The 19,528-nt window shown below is 47.9% G+C and overlaps 1 protein-coding gene across 1 annotated transcript; it reads left to right on the top strand.

Annotated features, from left to right (window-relative positions):
* Window positions 1–217: 217 nt before the first annotated feature.
* KCTD13 (potassium channel tetramerization domain containing 13) lies at window positions 218–19,409 on the top strand. The gene is made up of 6 exons (XM_004615859.2): window positions 218–623; window positions 2,642–2,811; window positions 14,630–14,719; window positions 14,810–14,862; window positions 15,837–16,032; window positions 18,658–19,409. Exons 1-6 carry the CDS (start codon window positions 383–385, stop codon window positions 18,892–18,894), a joined length of 987 nt encoding a protein of 328 aa, XP_004615916.1. The 5' UTR covers window positions 218–382; the 3' UTR covers window positions 18,895–19,409.
* The last annotated feature ends 119 nt before the right edge of the window (window positions 19,410–19,528 follow it).

The raw sequence follows: 19,528 nt of genomic DNA, 5'->3' as shown, positions 1-19,528 counted from the left end.
GATACGGGACGTCGCTTCCCACCTCAGGAGGGTGGCCAGGGGCGCCCGCACTCAGGCGGCCTCGAGCTGCGCCCCGCCCCGCCCCGCCGCGCCCCGCAGGACCCCAAGCGCGACCCTGCCGCAGGCTCGGAATCTACTGCGCAGGCGCTGCTCCCCGGGCCTGGAGGCCGGGGGCGGGGCCTCCACGCGCCTGCGCAGCTGCTCCTCCCGGCTAACGGGCGCCGCCGGCGCGATGGGGCTGAGGGCCGGTGCCGCGGCGTAGCGGCGGGGTAAGGGCGAGCGCGCCCGAGGCTCTGGCCCCACGGCTCCGACCCCCGGGCCGCTGGGAGCGGCCGGCGGGCGGGAAGAGAACCTCCGATCGCCGCCCGCTGCAGCCGCGGGCATGTCGGCCGAGGCGTCTAGCCCGGCGGCCGAGGCCCCGGCCCTGGAGGTCCCCAAGCCCTCGGCTCTCGAGCCCGGCGCCGCCGCCCACGGTCTGGGGCCGCTGACCCCCAACAGCAAGTACGTGAAGCTGAACGTGGGCGGCTCGCTGCACTACACCACGCTGCGCACCCTCACCGGGCAGGACACCATGCTCAAGGCCATGTTCAGCGGCCGCGCCGAGGTCCTCACGGACGCCGGAGGTAGGCGCCTCGCCCACCTGTGCGGCCCCGCGTCCCGCCGCCGGCCGCTCCCTTGCCCCCGCGCTTCCTTCCCCGCGTCGCCCGCTGCCCCATGCAGCGCGTTCTCCCCTAGGCCCGCTCTAGCTTCATTTCTCATTCGTAGTCTTCCTCCCCTCCCAGCCGTGAGCAACATTTATGGACGCGCGCACCCCACCCCCGCCCCGCAGCTCTGCCTGGGGAGCCAGGTAAGTGATTCCGCAGGTCACTTTAGAAATTTCCACCCTCCACCCCGCCTCCCCGCTGCCCTGCTCCCCATCTCTCACGTGTCCTCCCCCACCCCCACCCGCCTGCCAGCTGCTCAGGCGTTCTTCAGCTTCGCGCTCTCCGACAACTCTCCTGGAGAGTTGGAGGGGCCCCGGCTTGTCTGGCTCTTGTGTTCTCTAACGCGGCTGCCGTCCACTCTAGGAATCCGTCTGTAAATGCAAGTTGTAGCTGCTTTGGATTTGCAACCAGCGTGGAGGCCGGACGGTTCTTTGGTGCAGGCAAACCGTGCCTTCTTGGAGTGTTGCATACAAGTTGGAGCCCCACGTGCCCAAATTTTGCAGGGAATGGGCGTGGGGGGAGTGAGTGGGAATTAACTGTGACTGTGAGAGTAGGGGAAGAAAAACTGGGGGGCGGGGTCGAGCTTAATCTTCAATTGTTCAAAGGTGGAATTGTATTTAAGTGGTTTTTTGGTTTTGTTTTGTTTTTTTGGGTCACACCCAGCGATGCACAGGGGTTACTCCTAGCTCTGTACTCAGGAATTACTCCTGGCAGTGCTCAGGGGACCATATGAGATGCTGGAAATGGAGCCCGGGTCCACCGCATGCAAGGCAAAAGCCCTACCCGCTGTGCTATTGCTCCAGCCCATATTTAAGTATTTGGAACGTGCAAGTTAGTACTGTAGATAACTGGTAAAGGAAATCTGACAAGGTTGTCCTTATTTGAGGTGGAGTTGTGGGAGGGGGTCCTTGCGCCACACCCGGCTGTGCTCAGGGATCACTCTTGGTGGTGCTCAGGGGGCCATATGAGCTTCAAAATTAGCAGTGCTCAAGGCAAGCACCTTAATACTGTGTCTCTCACCCTAGCTTTATGAAGTTTGTATGGTCGTTAGGGGAGAATTAGCAAACTTATATTTTAAAAGTTTATGTAATTACAGATGGTAACATAGTCTATGAAAAATATAATGCTTAAAATGGAAGCAATGTGGATGGTGGGGTTGACATTTTAAGTAAATAGGGTGTTTGGGGTTAACACTAGAAGTTAAGAGATTTATTACTAAGACAGTCTATAAAAACTTTCTCAGTGTGGGAGTCTTCTGTAGAACAGACTTGAGAGGGAATTAATTCTCTGGCTGGATGTGTTTTTAAAAGGGAACTGAGGGGCCTGAGTGATAGTCTGGCAGGCAGGGTACTATCCGGCATCCCATATGGTCCCCCGAGTCCACCAGGAGTGAGTGATTCCTGAGCATCACCAGGTGTGGCTCAGAAACAAAAATATAAAAGGACCTGATAGGAGAACTGACTGGATTTTTGTATGTTTGTTTGTTTGGGGGCACACCTGGCTGAGCTCAGGACTTAATCCTGTCTCCGTGTTCATATTCAGTGCTGGGGATCAAACCAGGGATGGCCTCCTGCAGGCAAGTGCCTTTATCCCTGTACTGTCTCTCCAGCCCCTGCATTTGTTTAGAGTTTTCTTGTGTGTGTAGAGATTTGAAAGAGATCAATGTTCCGACCTCATTGTAACTTTGGAATCCTTTTATCAAGAAATTTAATAGATGTGCCAGAGCAATAGTCCAGCGGGTAGGGTGCTTACTTTGCACACAGTCAACCCAGGTTTGATCCCTGGCACCACGTTTGCTCCCCCGAGCACCACCAGGAGTGATCCTTGAGCACTGCTGAGTGTGGTTCCCAAGTTAAAAACAAGTAAACAAAAATTAGTAGCCCCTGGGCCCCCCCAGTAAAGTTATTCTTTCTCTCTTGCCTTCCCCACTCTATAAGGCTGGGTGTTGATTGACCGGAGCGGCCGTCACTTTGGTACCATTCTCAACTACCTGCGGGACGGGTCTGTGCCACTTCCTGAGAGTACCAGAGAACTGGGAGAGCTACTGGGTGAAGCACGTTACTACCTGGTGCAGGGCCTGATTGAGGACTGCCAGCTGGCGCTGCAGGTGAGTGCCACCTTCTGAATTCCCAACCTGAATTGCCAGTCTCCTGAGATGACAAAGATGAACCCTTAGTTCATCTTTTAGGGACTTAGAAAGATATATGGGTATTTTCAAAGAGGAAGGAAAAGAAAATATTGGGTATATTATCACCCTAAAGGAATTATCCTTAAGAACATAATCCCAATTTTCTTTCTTTCTTTTCTTTTTTTTCTTTTTTTTTTTTTTTTGCTTTTTGGGTCACACCTGGCGATGCACAGAGGTCACTCCTGGCTCATGCACTCAGGAATCACTCCTGGCGGTGCTCAGGGGACCATATGGGATGCTGGGAATCGAACCCGGGTTGACCGCGTGCAAGGCAAACTCCCTACCCGCTGTGCTATCGCTCCAGCCCCCCAATTTTCTTTCTTTCTTTTTTTTTTTTTTTTGATATTTAGGTCACACCCAGGAGTGCACAGGGGTTACTCCTGTCTCTGCACTCGGGAAGTTATTCCTGGAGGTGCTCGGGGGCCATATGGGATTCTGGGAATCGAATCGACCTGGGTTGGCTGCATGCAAAGCAAACTCCCTACCCACTGTGCTATAGCTCCAGCCCCCCCAATTTTATTTCTTCCTGGCTCAGAAACCCTAAGTGATTCTCATATACTAGTAGGGGGTTGGAAATCTAAAATAAAACTGAAATATAACTATGATCGGGTCTTTCCTAAGAACAGCACTTCCCTCAGAAATTAGAAATTATTTTCTTCTTTAGCTTATTGTATGGAACCAGAGTCCCACCCAGTAAAACAGGCTGCGGGTCCTAGATCCCTACGCATTGCACTTACTTTTTTTCTGTGGATTTCTTTGAGTCTGAAAGGAGTTTAGAAAGCAGAATTAGAACCCATGCTTTACATGCCACCTCCATAACTGACTAGCCTTGAGAGAGTTAGTTTCCACCTCTGACATTCTGTCCTCATGTTCCAAAAGATAGGAAAATATGTACAATGTAGTGAGTTTTACAAAGACCTTTTTATTGTTCTTTTTTTACAGTGTTAAAAATGTCTTTCTTGGGGCTGGAGCGATAGCACAGCGGGTAGGGCATTTGCCTTGCATGCAGCCAACCCGGGTTCGATTCCCAGCATCCCAAATGGTCCCCCAAGCACTGCCAGGAGTAATTCCTGAGTGCATGAGCCAGGACTAACCTCTGTGCATCGCTAGGTGTGACCCAAGTGGTGATAGTTGTTGTTGTTGTTTTTTAAATAAAAATAGGTTTATTTGAAACTTCTGAGGATGAGGGAGGGAGAGGGAGAGAGAGAGAAAGAGAGAGCCCCAGTACACATCCCAGCATTAAAGTATGAAAGTATGTATCTCAAGAGGGGAAATGCAGGCGACACGTGTGTGGGCACCATGTACATGGGCTGGTGACACACGTGTGCACCTAGTGATAGTTTCTTCTTTAATGCCTTTTCAAATTCTGAAAAACAGTGGCGTGAACAAATTTATATTAACCTCAGGAATGCCTGTTAGGTCTAGAAATTCCAGAGTAAAGAATTCCTTTGGCTATATTCATGTTTTTCATCTTGACTACATTTCACTGGAGAAAAATGCATTTTATTCTCACTTACACATAAGCCATACCGGCGTGTTCTCGGGTCTTACTCCTGGCTAAGGGATCACTCTGCACAGTGCTCTGGGGGTGGGAACCTCATGTGGTGCTGGGGATCTAAAGCCCATTTGGCATTTGGTTAAATGCAAAGCAAGGGCCTTACCCACTGTACTTTCTGACCCTGGTTTTCTTTGTTTCTTTTTTCTCCATCTTTTTGAATCACACCCAGTGATGCTCAGGGGTTATTCTTGACTCTGCACTCAAGAATTACTCCTTGGCAGTGCTCAGGGGACCATATGGGATGCCAGAAATCAAACCTGGGTTGGTCGCATGTAAGGCAAATGCCCTACTTGCTGTATTATCGCTCTGGTCCCTGGTCTTTCTTTTTAAAGTTGTTGAGATCCAGGGCTGGAGTGATAGCACAGCGGGTAGGGCATTTGCCTTGCAAGCGGCTGACCCGGGTGCGATTCCCAGCATCCCATACGGTCCCCTGAGCACCGCCAGGAGTAATTCCTGAGTGCAGAGCCAGGAGTAACCCCTGTGCATCGCCAGGTGTGACCCAAAAAGCAAAAAAAAAAAAAAAAGTTGTTGAGACCCTTTGAACTATTCATGACGTTATTTGGGTTGAAATACTACTACTACTTGGAGTTTGAAATACTTGAAACTAGATGATCTTGGAAGAGCATTCCTCTCAGAGTTTTACATTTAATATTTTTTCACACCCACTCTTATTTCTGGAGCAAATCTACACTGTGCTTATATGTACAACTTATACCCTTATTTGAATAAAAAAGAAACATTAGGGAAGGGGGAATTCATCCAGGGTCAAAGAGCCCGGAAGCAGCAAAGCTCAGATTCAATCCCAGCGTCACTGACATGGATACAGAGACTTGAGTTCATTCTTATCCTCTGTGTGTGGCACCTTACCATCACTGATCTTTTCTTTTTATTTTTTCCCTTTATTACCTGAGAGTAATAAATTCCCTGCCCACTTCTCTTCCCCCATTGATAGACTCTTCCAATTCTAATATTTTGTCAATTGGATTATATTTGTGCCTTGGAAATCTAAAGTACTGTTTTATATACATAAATCCTTTTAATTTTTTTTTTCTTTTTTGGGTCACACCTGGTGATGCACAGGGGCTACCTCCTGGCTCTGCACTCAGGAATTACTCCTGGTGGTACTCAGGGGACCATATGGATGCTGGGAATCGAACCCAGGTCGGCCTCGTGCAAGGCAAACGTCCTACCCGCTGTGCTATCGCTCCAGCCCCAATCATTTTAATTTTCATAAAGGCTACTGAGCTGCTGTGGGTGATGTGTTTTGTGTTTGAGTTCACTTTTTTCAAGATCTACTCATATTGCTATATATTTAGCACTCATCTACATTTATTTTTTTTTTTTTTGTTTCGAACTGCTGCACAGAACTCTGTGGTGTGTATTTTATTTATACAGTCCCCTGATGTTGGAAATCTAGATTGACTCCCATTTTCTGCCCTCGCAGATGGTGCCACCATGAGCATTCTTGAATTTGTGCCCTTGTGGGTCTTGGGTCAAGGCTTCTCATGGTTGTAGCTGGGAGCAGAATTGCTGGCTCTCAGAATACATGCTAAGGAATTTTAGCAAGCATCATCCAGTTACTATCCCAAATGGCTGTAGCACTTTATACTCCTTCTCAGCAGTGCATAAGGAATCCTATTTCTAAATATCCTCAAAACACATGGCATCACCCAGCATTCTAATCGTGCCAGTCTGATTGGTATAGAGTGATCTCATTTTAATTGGCATGCCTCTGAGTACTGATGAGATTGAATATCTTTCTGTGTAGTCACTAGCTTTTTTGTTTTCTTTTTCTCTGAATTGGCTGTTCAACTCCTTAACCAAATTTCCTACCCAATTTTTTCATCTTCCTGTTGCTTTGCTGGAGGTCCTTGCATATTTTAGTTTAGTACCTAAGGAGGATGAATTTTTTCTGCCAAAGGCTTATATTTTATTATTTTTTATTATTTTTATTTATTTATTTATTTATTTTAGTGAGTCACAGTGAGGGTACAGTTACAGATTCACACCTTTTCGTGCTTGTTTTTCCCTCATCAAAGGTTTATATCTTATCTAATAAAGGAGCTTTTCTCCAAAGTGTCTAGAATGGGACTACTGGCCTATCAACCTCTGAATTGTTGAGAGAAAATAGTTATTTAGATTATTTCCTGCATTTTGAATTTCAGGGAGAAACCCGTTTGAGAAAGTCTGTTTCAAATAAGTTCTAGTCATTTTTGTTAATATTTTCTTTTACAATGGTACCTACCCCTGGTATTGGGTGTTGAAGTGAAATCCTGGTTAATTTTTAAAATACAAATAATCATTTTTAAAGTAATACATACTGTAAAAAAAAGTAGTATATATTATAAAATATTTAGAAAAAACAGGTCAGATAATCAAAAAATAAAATACTGAATATCCTTGTAGGTCTTATCATGTGTGTCTGTGTGTGTTTATCAAAGTATGGTCATGCTGTAACATGTGATGGGGTATTTTATCTGTTAATAATTACCATTTTTTCATGTCAACAAAATTTTATCTTCTATCCAGGGCATATACAGATTTCTCTTGTTTGTTCCAGAAATGGTATATATATATATATATATATATAATTGGTTCTTCTAGAACCCAGTGTTTATTCTTGCATTATGTCTGGTAATTACTTTTTTTTTTCCCAAACTTTTTTTTTTTTTCTTTTTGGGTCACACCCAGCGATGCACAGAGGTCACTCCTGGCTCACGCACTTAGGAATCACCCCTGGCGGTGCTCAGAGGACCATATGGGATGCTGGGATTCGAACCCGGGTCGTCCGCGTGCAGGCAAATGCCCTGCCCGCTGTGCTATCACTCCAGCCCTACTTTTTTTTTTTTTTTTAAGTTTTTTTTGGGATCACACCCAGTAGTACTCAGGGGTTGCCCATGGCTCTGCACTCAGGAGTTACTCTGGTGTTGCTCAGGAGACCTAATGGGGTGCCAGGGATTGAACCCAGGTAAGCCTTGCATGTGGTAATGCAAGGATGCAAGGCTTACCCATTGTATTACCACTCTGGTCCCTAATTATGTGGGTGTGTTTTTTTTTTTTTTTTTTTTTTTTTTTTTACAAGGATGGGCTACACCCAGCAGTGCTCAGGGCTTACTCCTGGATCACTTCTGGTGGTGCTTGAGGGACCTTATGAGTTGCTGGGTTTGAACCTAGGCCGGCTGAGTGCAGGGCAAGCTTCCTGCCCGCTGTACTATCTCTCCAGCCCCAGCAGTTCCATTTTCCTTATGATGCTGACTTGCTGCTGAAAGAGACCATCAGTTGGCCTTAATAATGAGCACTTTTCAAAGTTACTTCATTGTTTACTCATAGTATCATTTGTTTTGCCATCCTACCCTATTTTTAATTTTCTGTATGTCAGCTAGAGAGTAGATCTAGAAGGCTGCATAATTTAAACATTTTGGTTATAATAGATTTAGATAACTTTAAATGCTTTGTGTTGTGTTATATCAAGAGACCTAACCCAGATAGTGATACTCAGAATTGATCCCTGATTCAAGTAAGCCCTTCATTGTGATTACCTTTTCCGATTTATTTATTTGTTTATTTATTTATTTATGTGGTCTTTTGGGTTATACTTAGTAGTGCTCTGGGCTTATTCCTGGCTCTCGGTCAGGATGGGACTTGGGATACTATCTGAAGTTCCAGGGAATTATGCCCAGGTAGGCACATGCAAGGCATGTACTCAGGCCTTGTAGTTAATTTTTTTTTTTTTTGCTTTTTGGGTCACACCCAGCGTTGCACAGGGGTTACTCCTGGCTTATGCACTCAGAAATTACTCCTGCGGTGCTCAGGGGACCATATGGGATGCTGGGAATTGAACCCAGGTCGGCCACATACAAGGCAAATAAATGCCCTACCCAATGTGCTATTGCTCCAGCCTCAATTTTTTTTTTTATTGCCAGCTATAAAGTAATCTGTGTGATCTTAGGTACTGTATGAATGGCAGTTACGTATCATCCACACACCGGTTAGTTATCTTTGCTTGAATCAATTTTATTTGGATTGTAGGATAACACTGTTATTCTGCTCTCCGCTAAGAAATTCTTTTTTTTTTTTTTTTTTTTTGCTTTTTGGGTCACAGCTGGCTCTGCACTCAGGAATTACTCCTGGTGGTGCTCAGGGGACCATATGGGATGCTGGGAATCGAACCCAGGTCGGCCACGTGCAAGGCAAATGCCCTACCTGCTGTGCTATTGCTCCAGCCCCTAAGCTGAGAAATTCTTTTTAAATTTTAGAATTTGTTTTATTGGGGCCAGAACAACAGTACAGTGGACAGGGCACTTGCCTTGCACACAGCTAACCTGGGTTCAATCCCGCGTACCTCACATGGTCCCCTGAGTACCTCTAGGACTGATCCCTGAGTGAGAGCCCAGAGTAAGCTCTTAGCACAGCTGGGTATGGCCCAAAGCCTCCTCCCTTCCCCAAAAACAATTTGTTTTATTTGGTTTGCGGCCCACACCTGGCAGTGCTTAGGGCTTACTCCTGGCTCTGTGCTCAGAGAACCATATGTGGAGCTGGGGATTGAACCATGGTCAGGGTTGCGTAGGGCAAGCACCTTCTCCCTTGTACTCTCCTGGTCTTCTGCTGAGAAATTATTTTTGTTTTGGTGTTTGGGCTACACTAGTGGTACTCAGGGCTTGCTTACTCCTGGCTCTGTGCTCAGGGATCACTCCTAAGAGGTTTCAGGGGACCATATGGGGTGTTGGGGATTGACCCCAGTTTGCTGCATGAAAGGCAAATGCCCTGCCTGCTGTACTATCGCCCCAACCCCTGAGAAATTCTTTTTTATTGTTGTTGGGGGGGCCCACACCCAGTGATGCCCAAGGGTATCGCCTGGCTCTGTACTTAGGAATCCCTTCTGGCAGTGCTTGAGGGACCATATGGAATCCGGGGAATCAAACCCGGGTCAGCCGCGTGCCAGGCAAGCACCCTACCTCCTATATTATCTCCCCAGCCCCTGAAAAATTATTTTTCTTTGGTTTGGGGCCACACATGGCTCAATGCCCAGGGATCACTCCTGGTGGTACTCGACCCTTAGCTGAGAAATTATTGATTTTTAAGGTAATCAAATTCCTCCTCTCTCTTTTTTTTTCATTTTTTTGGCCTTAATGACCAGAGAGATAGTAGAGCAGATAGGGTGCTTACTTTGCATGCAGCAGACCCAGGTTCAGTCCCCAGCACTTCATATGTTCTAGAGCCAGGAATGATCCAGTTTTAAGCTCTAACACTACATGGTCCTCTGAACACCACTGGGAGCAGGCACAGGGCCGTGCCTGGTCCCAAAACAAAAGAACCAAAGGGTTTTCTGATGGTATGTTTTTATCCTATATACATAAGATATGAGATAAAGGTCAAATTCTCTTATTATAAGTGGAATTCGCTTTTATAAATGTGAAATACAAAAGGATTGAACTGTTTTGCTTTACAGTTGTTCATAGAATGGGCTAATTTTCCCAATTCTTTTTTTCTTTTCTTTTTGGGTCACACCCAACGGTGCTCAGGGGTTACTCCTTCTGGCTCTGCACTCAGGAATTACTCCTGGTGGTGCTCGGGGGGCCATATGGGATGCTGGGAATCGAACCCAGGTCAGCTTTGTGCAAGGCAAACGCCCTACCCGATGTGGTATTGCTCCAGACCCTCCCAATTCTTATTTATGTTACGGCAGACAAGAGGCCCACTGGGATTCTTGTCTCCTGCTTATTCAGGCATCTTTTTTGAGTTCCCTCCCATTCTGAACAGGGTTGATCTTTGTGCCCAGTAGGAAGGATACTGCAGGTATGATACTGTGATTTCTTTTGTTTGTTTTGCTTGTTTGGGGGCCATACCAAGTGGTGTTCAGGGCTTCCTCCTGACTTCATGCTCAAGAATCACTCCTGGCATACTGTGGCACCATACGGGGTTGCTGGGGATCGAACCTGGGTTGGCTGTGTGCAAGGCAAGGGCCCTACTCACTACTGTTGCTCCAGCCCCTGATAGTGTGACTTCTGAAGCCAAGTCAGAAGAGGTAGGCAGTTGCTAGCCAGTCACTCGGTCTGGCAGAGCCAGTTGCTGTGTGAAGATTCTCAAGCAACTCTTAGGGAACATCCAGACCTAGTCAAGTCTTCACACTTCACACTGATCAGTATCTGGACTTGGAACTTCAGGAATGAACCTGAGCCAGAACCACTGAACTAAACCAGGAGTAGGCTCTGAATACTACCTGCTTTTGCCCAAAACCAAAACAAAATTAACAAATGACTTCTGATGGGCCAAAAGATAATACAGTGATTAGGGTTCATGCACGCAAGCCAAGTTTGAGTCCATGGCACCACATGGTCCCCTGAATATTGCAAGGTCTGGAGATGGAGGCCCCTGAGAACTGCTGGTGTGGCCTGGATAATCCCTGTTATCATCACCTCCTCAGGCCCTTGCACGGAACTGTTGGCCCAGTGAGGCCCCTTTCGGGAGGCCCTTCTCCAAATTAACAAAACTTTAAAAAAAAAATAAATAGCGGGGCTGGGGCGATAGTACAGCAGGTAGGGCATTTTCCTTGCATGTGGCTGACCTGGGTTCGATTTCTGGCATCCCATATGGTCCCCCAAGCACCGCCAGGAGTAACCCTTGGGCATCCCTGGATGTGACCCAAAAAGCTAAATAAATAAATAGCTCCCAGGGCTTCGGGGTACTTTTCGTGCCCTAGAGATAAAACTTGGTCTGCAGATAAAGCTTAGGATATGGTTGTAAAATTCTTACACTGCAGAAATATCCAAGAAGATGTCAGAATTATTTGATCAAGAAATGGCACTTCTAAGAAACTTAAGGGTATTACCCTAGAGCAATCCCAGCACATCCCCAGTAGAGAAAACACAAAAGCATCTAACAGGGTGTGTGTGTGTGTGTTTGTGTGTGTGTTTGTGTGTGTGTCTTTTGTCCATGTCCCATTAAGTTCTTAGGAGAAGGTGTTAGCCAGAAGCTAGCTTGGACTGAAAGGGAGAAAAGACAGTGCAAGAGGGCTTGAAGAAGTCTTTGGATATCCACATTGCTTACAAGTAGGAAGCAGGCTGAGAAAAATTCTGGAGCCACAAACAGAAAAGGAAGTATAGTAACTTGCTGAGATCCATAGAGAATCATTCCTGGACAAGAGTAAGACATCAGAGTGCTAACATTTGTCCAGTTTGATTACAGAATCCGATGGTGTATGCCTCCTGAATGCCCGAGAGGTTATTCTCATGCCTCTTCCACCATTGCATACAGGGCCATGAAAACCAGAACTTGTATCCACCTGATCCCTTAATAGGTCTTTAGATCAAAAGGACATGTGGGACTGGAGCAATAGTACCATTGCTATGGTGTTTGTAGGGTGTTTTCCTTGCATAGGGCTGAGCCAGGTTTAATCCCCCGCATCCCATGTGGTCCCCCAGCACCACCAAGAGTAATTCCTGAGTGCAGAGCTAGGAGTAATCCCTGAACATCGCTGGGTGTGACCCAGAAAGCAAAACTAAAACAAAAGGACATGCACTTAAGAGGTGTTCAATAAACTAAACACAGAGTTTCTTTTCCCCACCTGGGCCTGATTTAGATGCAAGATTCTGTGCTTTAGGGCGCTGATGTAATGGGAGGAGGCTTTGAGGTATCTTGGGAAGAAAGTTACAGATTTTGTTTACAGGAAGAATTGAAATCAGTGGAAGCCAAGGGGGCTGGAGCAATAGCACAGCAGGTAGGGCGTTTGCCTTGCACGAGGCCGACCCAGGTTCGATTCCCAGCATCCCATATGGTCCCCTGAGCACCGCCAGGGGTAATTCCTGAGTGCAGAGCCAGGATTAACCCCTGTGCATTGCCAGGTGTGACCCAAAAAGAAAAAAAAAAATCAGTGGAAGCCAAAAGGGAGCTTGTATAGCCAGGCTTCGTGGCATTCACTGTGATTCCTGTCCCGTTGTTCCTTCTCTTCTCTAGTTTTCACTCATGGTGGATAGGGCTAACTAGATCATAAAAGATAGGCCTCTGCCTTACTCTCTCGGGTTATTTCCTCCGGAGAAAGCTGCTGCCATGTTATGAGGACACTCGGACCCCCTGTGAAGAGGTCCAAATGACAGAAAGCAAATTTTCTCTGCCAACAGCAATCAGGTACTTGTCTGCCATACACATGCATTTTCTTAGAAAGAATATCCCAGACCCAGTCGTGCCTTCAGATTGTCAGCACCAGCTGAGCAGACTTCACATCCTGAGAAACAGTATGCCAATCCCCTGACCAAAGCTATTGAGATGTTGGTTTATCTCATTTCTTAATACTCACTGAAGTATTACTGACTGGGGGTACTGAGGAGGCTGGGCCATAGCCAGTGGTGCTCAGGGCTTATTCCTGACTCTGCTCAGGAATCGCTTCTGGCAGGGCTTGAAGGATCATATGTGGTACCTGCCAGGGATCTAACCCAGGTGTACTGCATTCAAAGCAAGTGCCCTACCCACTGTACTATCATTTCTACATCATGTTACTGGTTTAAAGTGCTAAGTTGGACGGGGCTGGAGTGATAGCACAGCGGGTAGGGCGTTTGCTTTATATGCGGCTGACCCGGGTTCGAATCCCAGCATCTCATATGGTCCCCTGAGCATACTAAGTTCCTGACAGTTGCACAGCAATAACCAAAAATAGCCATGCTTTCCCATTGATTTGTGTCCTTATACATATCAATCCTCATATATACACCAGTCTGTTTCCAAGCATTCTATTGTGGGTGGTCATTGAGGTTTTTTTTTTTTTGGTCTGTTTTTTCCTACTACAAAATCACAATTCCTCACTATGGCTTCGTAGGAGAGCTTAACATTTGGTAGTCAGTGTTCTTTTGGGGGGAATACAGAGGGCTTGCAGAGGGCATACCCAGTGATGCTCAGGACCACTGGTTCTACATTCAAAAATCACTCCCCGTGGTGTTGGGGTACTATCTGGGATGCCGGGGATCAAACCAGGTTTGGTCGCATGCAAGACAAAAATGCCCTTTCTCCTGTACAATTGCTCTGGCCCCAAAGTCAGTATTCTTATTTAACAAGTTGACCTCCATTAATAGTAGAATTTTATCTTTCCATATTAATTTTAGAGAAAATCGTAAGTGTTCTGGACCCAGGATTGTGGCATAGTGGTAAAGCATTCATGAGACCTAGGTTTGGTTCTCCACCAAATACAAAAAAAAATCCTAGAGTTGGAGGCAGAGTGAGAGTACAGCAGGTAGGGCGTTTGCTTTGCAAGCGGCGGACCCAGGTTCAATCCCTGGCATCTTGTATGATCCCCTGAGCACTACAGGAGTAACCCTGAGCATTGCTGGGTGTGGCCCAAACCCTGCACCACCAAAAAAAGAAAAGAAAAGAAATTCCTTGGGCTTCCTAAAGATCTGGCTGGACACAACAGTTCAAAGGGCTGGAACAGAAGTTTTGTACCTAGGAGGCCTGGATTTAATCTGTAGTTGCGTGTGATCCCTGAGCACTACTAGAAGTGACCACCTCAAACAAGTTGACCCCAAGCACCACAAAATGTCCCAAACAACAACAAAAAATTTTCAGAAATTCCTGGTTGAGAAAAATATCTGGTAGAATTGAGAGGATGGTTGGACTGTAGAAGACAGAAGGGGAAAGAAGCCCATGTGTGTGGTTCTGAGTCAACCTGAGCATCACACGCTCAAACCAGCTCCCTTACTCTGCAGACGCAGGTGAGCGTCCTGTGGACATGGCACCTCTTGCCCTCATTGAAAGAAAGGCGAGTGGGCCAGAGTGATAGTACAGCAGGTAGAGCATTTGCCTTACACCGACTGACATGGGTTTGATCCCCGGCATCCCATGTGGTCCCTGAGCATCACCAGGAGTGCCCCCCGAGTGCAGAGCCAGGAGTAACCCCTGAGCACTGCTGGGTGTGTCCCAAAAATCAAAAAACTAATTTAAAAAATGTAAATAAATGAAGTGGGGTTCATGAGGCTCGAGAGATAGTATAGCTGGTGGGGCTCTTGCCAGTTGAGATTCCGTTCTTGTCACTCCTTATGGTTCCCTGAGCTTACACTAGAGAGCACAGAGTAAGCCAGGAGGAAGTCCTGAGCACCACCAGGTAGCCCCCCTCCCCCGTCAAAAAAAAAAAAGTGGGGCCTAACGTCGGGGGCCCTTAGCTGTGCTTTTAACCACCTTCTGCTTCTTTTCCAGCAAAAAAGGGAGAACCTGTCCCCGCTGTGCCTCATCCCCATGGTGACTTCTCCCCGGGAGGAGCAGCAGCTCCTGGCCAGTACCTCCAAGGTGAGGCCCCTGAGCCCTGTAGGGAGGAGGTGGGGACCTCGCCCTGCAGCCTGACCCCCATCCTTCTCCATCCTCTTTCCCCCCCAACAGCCCGTGGTGAAGCTTCTGCACAACCGGAGTAACAACAAGTACTCCTACACCAGGTGACACCCTTGGGTGGGAGGTAACCTGGGTGGGATCTTGGGCTAAGTCACAGCACCTGGTCAGAGAGGGGTGCTGTCCCCACACAGGGGGCCCCCAAATGCAAATTCCAGCTCCTGGAATTTTTGACACTGGATATTTTTGACACTGGTAGGCTTCATTTTTATCAGAAACTGGGGTTCTGATGAGGAGTAGCTAGGATAACAAACATTTGCAGTAGGCATCGCTCTTAAATGTTTGGCATCCCTTAATTCTCATAATCTTCACAGTTGTTTGGGGTTGGTACTGTTGGGATCTCCAAGAACTCAGGCTCTGAGAAGTAAAATAACTTGATACTTGAACTCAGTTAAAATTGGTGGTGCCAGGGAGATAATACAGCAGGTAAGGCACCTGCCTTGCATGCGGCCAACCAAGGTTTGATACTCGGTATACCATATGGTTCCCGAACATTTCGAGTAGTAAACCCTAAGCACCACCAGGTGTGGCACCCAAAAAAAAAATAATAATAATGATGGAACCAGGATGCCAGACCTGACTCCAGAATCTCCACAGGAAAACGTTCTGCTAGACTGGGATTTGTTCAACACATGAAACTTCTGAGGCCGAAGAGATAGTTTAGCCGGTAGGGCGTTTTGCCTCATTCACGGCCAACAGGGGTTCAATCCTTGGCATCCTACATCGCCCCCAAGAGCACTGCCAGGAGTGAGTGACTCCTGAGTGCAAAGCCAGGAGTAACCCCTGAGCATCCCTTGCTGTTTCCAAAAAACCAAAACTAAATTTTAAAAAAGAAATAATTATATTTTTAAAAAATGCAACTTCCTTTCTGAGGCCCACTGGTCTGCCCTGGATTTGGAAGGAGCTCCCCACTGCGATCAGAAGCTCCTGGGAGGCCCAGAGTGCTGGCCTCGGCAGGCGCAGGCAGGGGAGCCTGGGAGGGAAGCCAGTTGGTGAGATCTCTTGGCCCCCTGGTCCTCAGCACTTCAGACGACAACCTGCTTAAGAACATCGAGCTGTTTGACAAACTGGCCCTGCGCTTCCATGGGCGGCTGCTCTTCCTCAAGGATGTCCTGGGGGACGAGATCTGCTGCTGGTCTTTCTACGGGCAGGGCCGCAAAATCGCTGAGGTGTGCTGCACCTCCATCGTCTATGCTACAGAGAAGAAGCAGACCAAGGTCAGAAGGGGGCTCGGGAAGGACTGTGGGGGAGGGGGGGGTGGCTGACCTCCTGGACCAAAGCAGCTTAGCTGGTCAGGCCGGGGGGAATCTTTCTGGGAGTAGGGGTTCAGGTTCTGCAGTCAGCTGGGTTCCCTTGGGCAAGTTAACTTACTCCGTGGGTCTCCATTTCGCTATCTGTGCAATAAGATGTTGGATTCAAGTGGGGTTTTAGGCAGTCCCCTGAAATAGTATGCCTACTGGGAGTGTGTGTGCAGTTTTTGTTAGACTTTCAGAAGGGCACATGACCCAAAATAGGTACTTAAAACTCAGCATCTCAGGGTCTTAGAGATGCACAGTGGGAAAGGCATTTGCCTGGCATCTGGCCAACCTGGGTTCAATATCCAGCACCCAAATGGCCCCCTGAGCATGGCCAGGAGTGACCCCTGACCACAGAATCAGGAGTAAACCCTGAGCACCACTGAGGATGACCTAAACCCCTCCCAGCTTAAAAAAAAATCAGGACCTCAGGGCTGGATAGATAGTATGTACAGTGGATAAGGGGTTTGCCTTGCATGTGGTCAGACTGGGTTACATGGGTTTTATCCCCTTTATCCCATATAGGCCCTCAAGCCCACCAGGAGTGATTCCAAGCACAGAGCCAGGAGTCAGCCCTGAGCACTGCCATGTGTACACCCCCTCCCCCCCAAAAAAAAATTCCAAAATTCAATTTCAGAATAGTCAACCTCTTAGAAACACTGCTTTTAAATCCTGAGTCGTGAACCCAACAGTCATCAGCTAATAATTCCTGAGTACCCCGCCGAGCACATGTGCTAGTACCACAGCTAAAGGAGTGTGGCCCGCCACCCTGGCCCATGAGCACCAAAATCTGATGTGCAACCCCCAGTAAATATCGCAACTAAAATGTGCAAGTGGGCTGGAGTGATAGCACAGCAGGTAGGGCGTTTGCCTTGCATGCGGCCGACCCTGGTTCTAATCCCAGCATCCCATATGGTCCCCTGAGCACCGCCAGGGGTAATTCCTGAGTGAAGAGCCAGGAGTAACCCCTGTGCATTGCCGGGTGTGACCCAAAAAAAAACAAACAAAAAAAAGTGATGCTTGGCTGGAGGCTTAGAGATCTACTTCATTAGGCAGACTTTTGTTTGCTTAGAGATTATAAGATGTTATTGTGTGTCTGGGGCAAATCACTCTTACCAAGATCAGAATGGACCAGGCTGTTAAGATGGTCAAGGGAGTAACACGGCAGAGGGCTTGCAATTACTCAGTATTTCTTCACTGAGATTTCAAGCCTGGCACAGTGCCTCGCCAAAAGTAGGAGGGCTGCAGTTGCTTGCACACCTTTCTCTAATTGCTTGCACACCTTTCTTTAATTGTGCTCACTGGAGATCACACCCTTTTGTTCTGGGGCGCACACACATCTGGCTGTGGTGTAGCCAGAAGTTGCTTGTGGTGCATATACAGTGGCACCAGGGATCAAACTCATGACTTCACACTTGCAAGTCAGGTGTTTTAGCCACTGCACCATCCCCTGGACCCCTGGTATTAGCTCCTTGAGGCTAGCTAGGGCTTTCTCTTCTTTCCTGATCACTTTAGCATTAGCCAGCCCTTTAATCACATGGTGGTAATTTGGGAATATGGGAGGGCTTGAAGGAATGAAGGTACAGATGAACAGAGAGACTGATCATCACACCAATTCCTGAATTACATACTTCCCTTGGAATCCAGGAAGATAACCAGTAGTTAGCGTGCAGCTTGTTGCAAGCCTGTTCATTGTCCCTCCGAAATACACAAAGACACCTGCCAGTCACATGTTTGCTTCATCCCTTTCTACCCTTCCCTCACCACTGTGCCAGATCATTGGCTTCCTCACTGCCGACCCTGCCTTCACACAGAGTACACTCCTGCCCCAGACCCTGCCCCAGAGCTCCCACAAGACTGTCCTTAACCCCCATGTTCCTCCCTCCCCTCCACTAGCTTGAGTCACTTCTCTGAGCGCTCTTTAAAAGTTTGCTATTCCTGGCCATGACCATCCCCATTCATTTTTTCTTTTGGGGGGCCACACCCAGCAATGTTTAGGGGTTACTCCTGGCTCTGCACTCAGAGGAATTACTCCTGGCAGTGCTCAGGGGACCATATGGGATGGCGGAGATTGAACCAGGGTCGGCCGTGTGCAAGGCCTTCCTGCTCTACTATAGCTCCGCCCCCACCCTTTTTCTCTTGTATCCTTCATTCTTTGTCCCATAACATTCTCCATCAACTGATAGTTTATACTTCATCAATTGTGTGTCTCCATCCTCCGCCTAGAATGGAGACTACATGTGGGCCGGAACTGGCCTTATGCCTGCTTCTGTATTCCCACTGCCGAGACCCGCACCTGTAGCTACAGAGAAGTCACTAAACATGTCAGTGAGTGTCATACCAAGACCTGAGAGCAAATAAGACAAGACATAACTCTGCCTAATTCCAGAAGTGTACCCTGCAGTATTAATGTGACTTAAAGAAGTAGCCACGAGGACAGTTCAGGCCAAATTGTCCTGATTGTAAAAGCTAGAAGACTTTTGGGGACAGGTGGGCCCCTGGGGGGCTGGCTGTGATGCTGAGCTGGAGGTTGCTGACCTTTTGCAGGTGGAATTCCCAGAGGCTCGAATCTTCGAGGAAACCCTGAACATTCTGATCTACGAGACGCCCCGGGGTCCAGACCCAGCTCTCCTGGAGGCCACAGGGGGTGCCGCTGGAGGTGGCGGGCCAGGCCGAGGGGAGGACGAGGAGAACCGGGAGCATCGTGTCCGCAGGATCCACGTCCGGCGGCACATCACCCATGACGAGCGTCCTCATGGCCAACAGATTGTCTTCAAGGACTGACCTTTGACCCTTGACCCTCTCTTCTTCCTGCCACTGGGACCAAGCACCTTCCCCTTTCTAAACCTTTTACCACGACTTTGCTGGCCAAGTCGGGGGCTCTCCTCTGTCCTCCACTGCATGATACAGTTCACTTTGGCCCTTTTCCAGTCCTTCCCCTGTCAGTGCTAATCACATTGTATTCTCCCACCCCTCCTCTCAGTTGGAGCCCTTCAGAAGGCCCTACGTTTGTTCCCTTGTCCTGCTCCCTTTCCTAGAATGACTTAGAAACTCTCTCTCCCTCCCCCCCAGTACATACATGCCAAAGTGATGAGCAGCCCTTCGTGACCCCACCCCGTCTGCGCTGCTTCCCCGCTGCTGTCCGGGTAGTTGGTCTCCTGATCCTTGCCCCACCTTCGTCCTTCCTCCTTAACTTTGTACGAGGCTGGCCAGGGTCTGCACCAGCCAAGCTGTCTTCTCAGTTTGTTTCATATTATTTATTATTTTAATTTTCTATTAAATTATTGGAATAAAGTTGATTCTGAGGGTCTGGTGCTGGCTTTCGGGAAAGGACCAGGGAGATCTCCCAGGCGGGAAGGACGAGACATGAGCCCCAAACCCTTCCTGGAGCTAGTCGCCGGGAACAAAGTCACTAGGA

The sequence above is a fragment of the Sorex araneus genome, chromosome 4, assembly GCF_027595985.1.
Source record: "Sorex araneus isolate mSorAra2 chromosome 4, mSorAra2.pri, whole genome shotgun sequence".
NCBI classification, from domain to species: Eukaryota; Metazoa; Chordata; class Mammalia; order Eulipotyphla; family Soricidae; genus Sorex; species Sorex araneus.
Note: the sequence above shows the minus strand (reverse complement) of the source record. Positions and strands in the feature narration are given on the sequence as shown.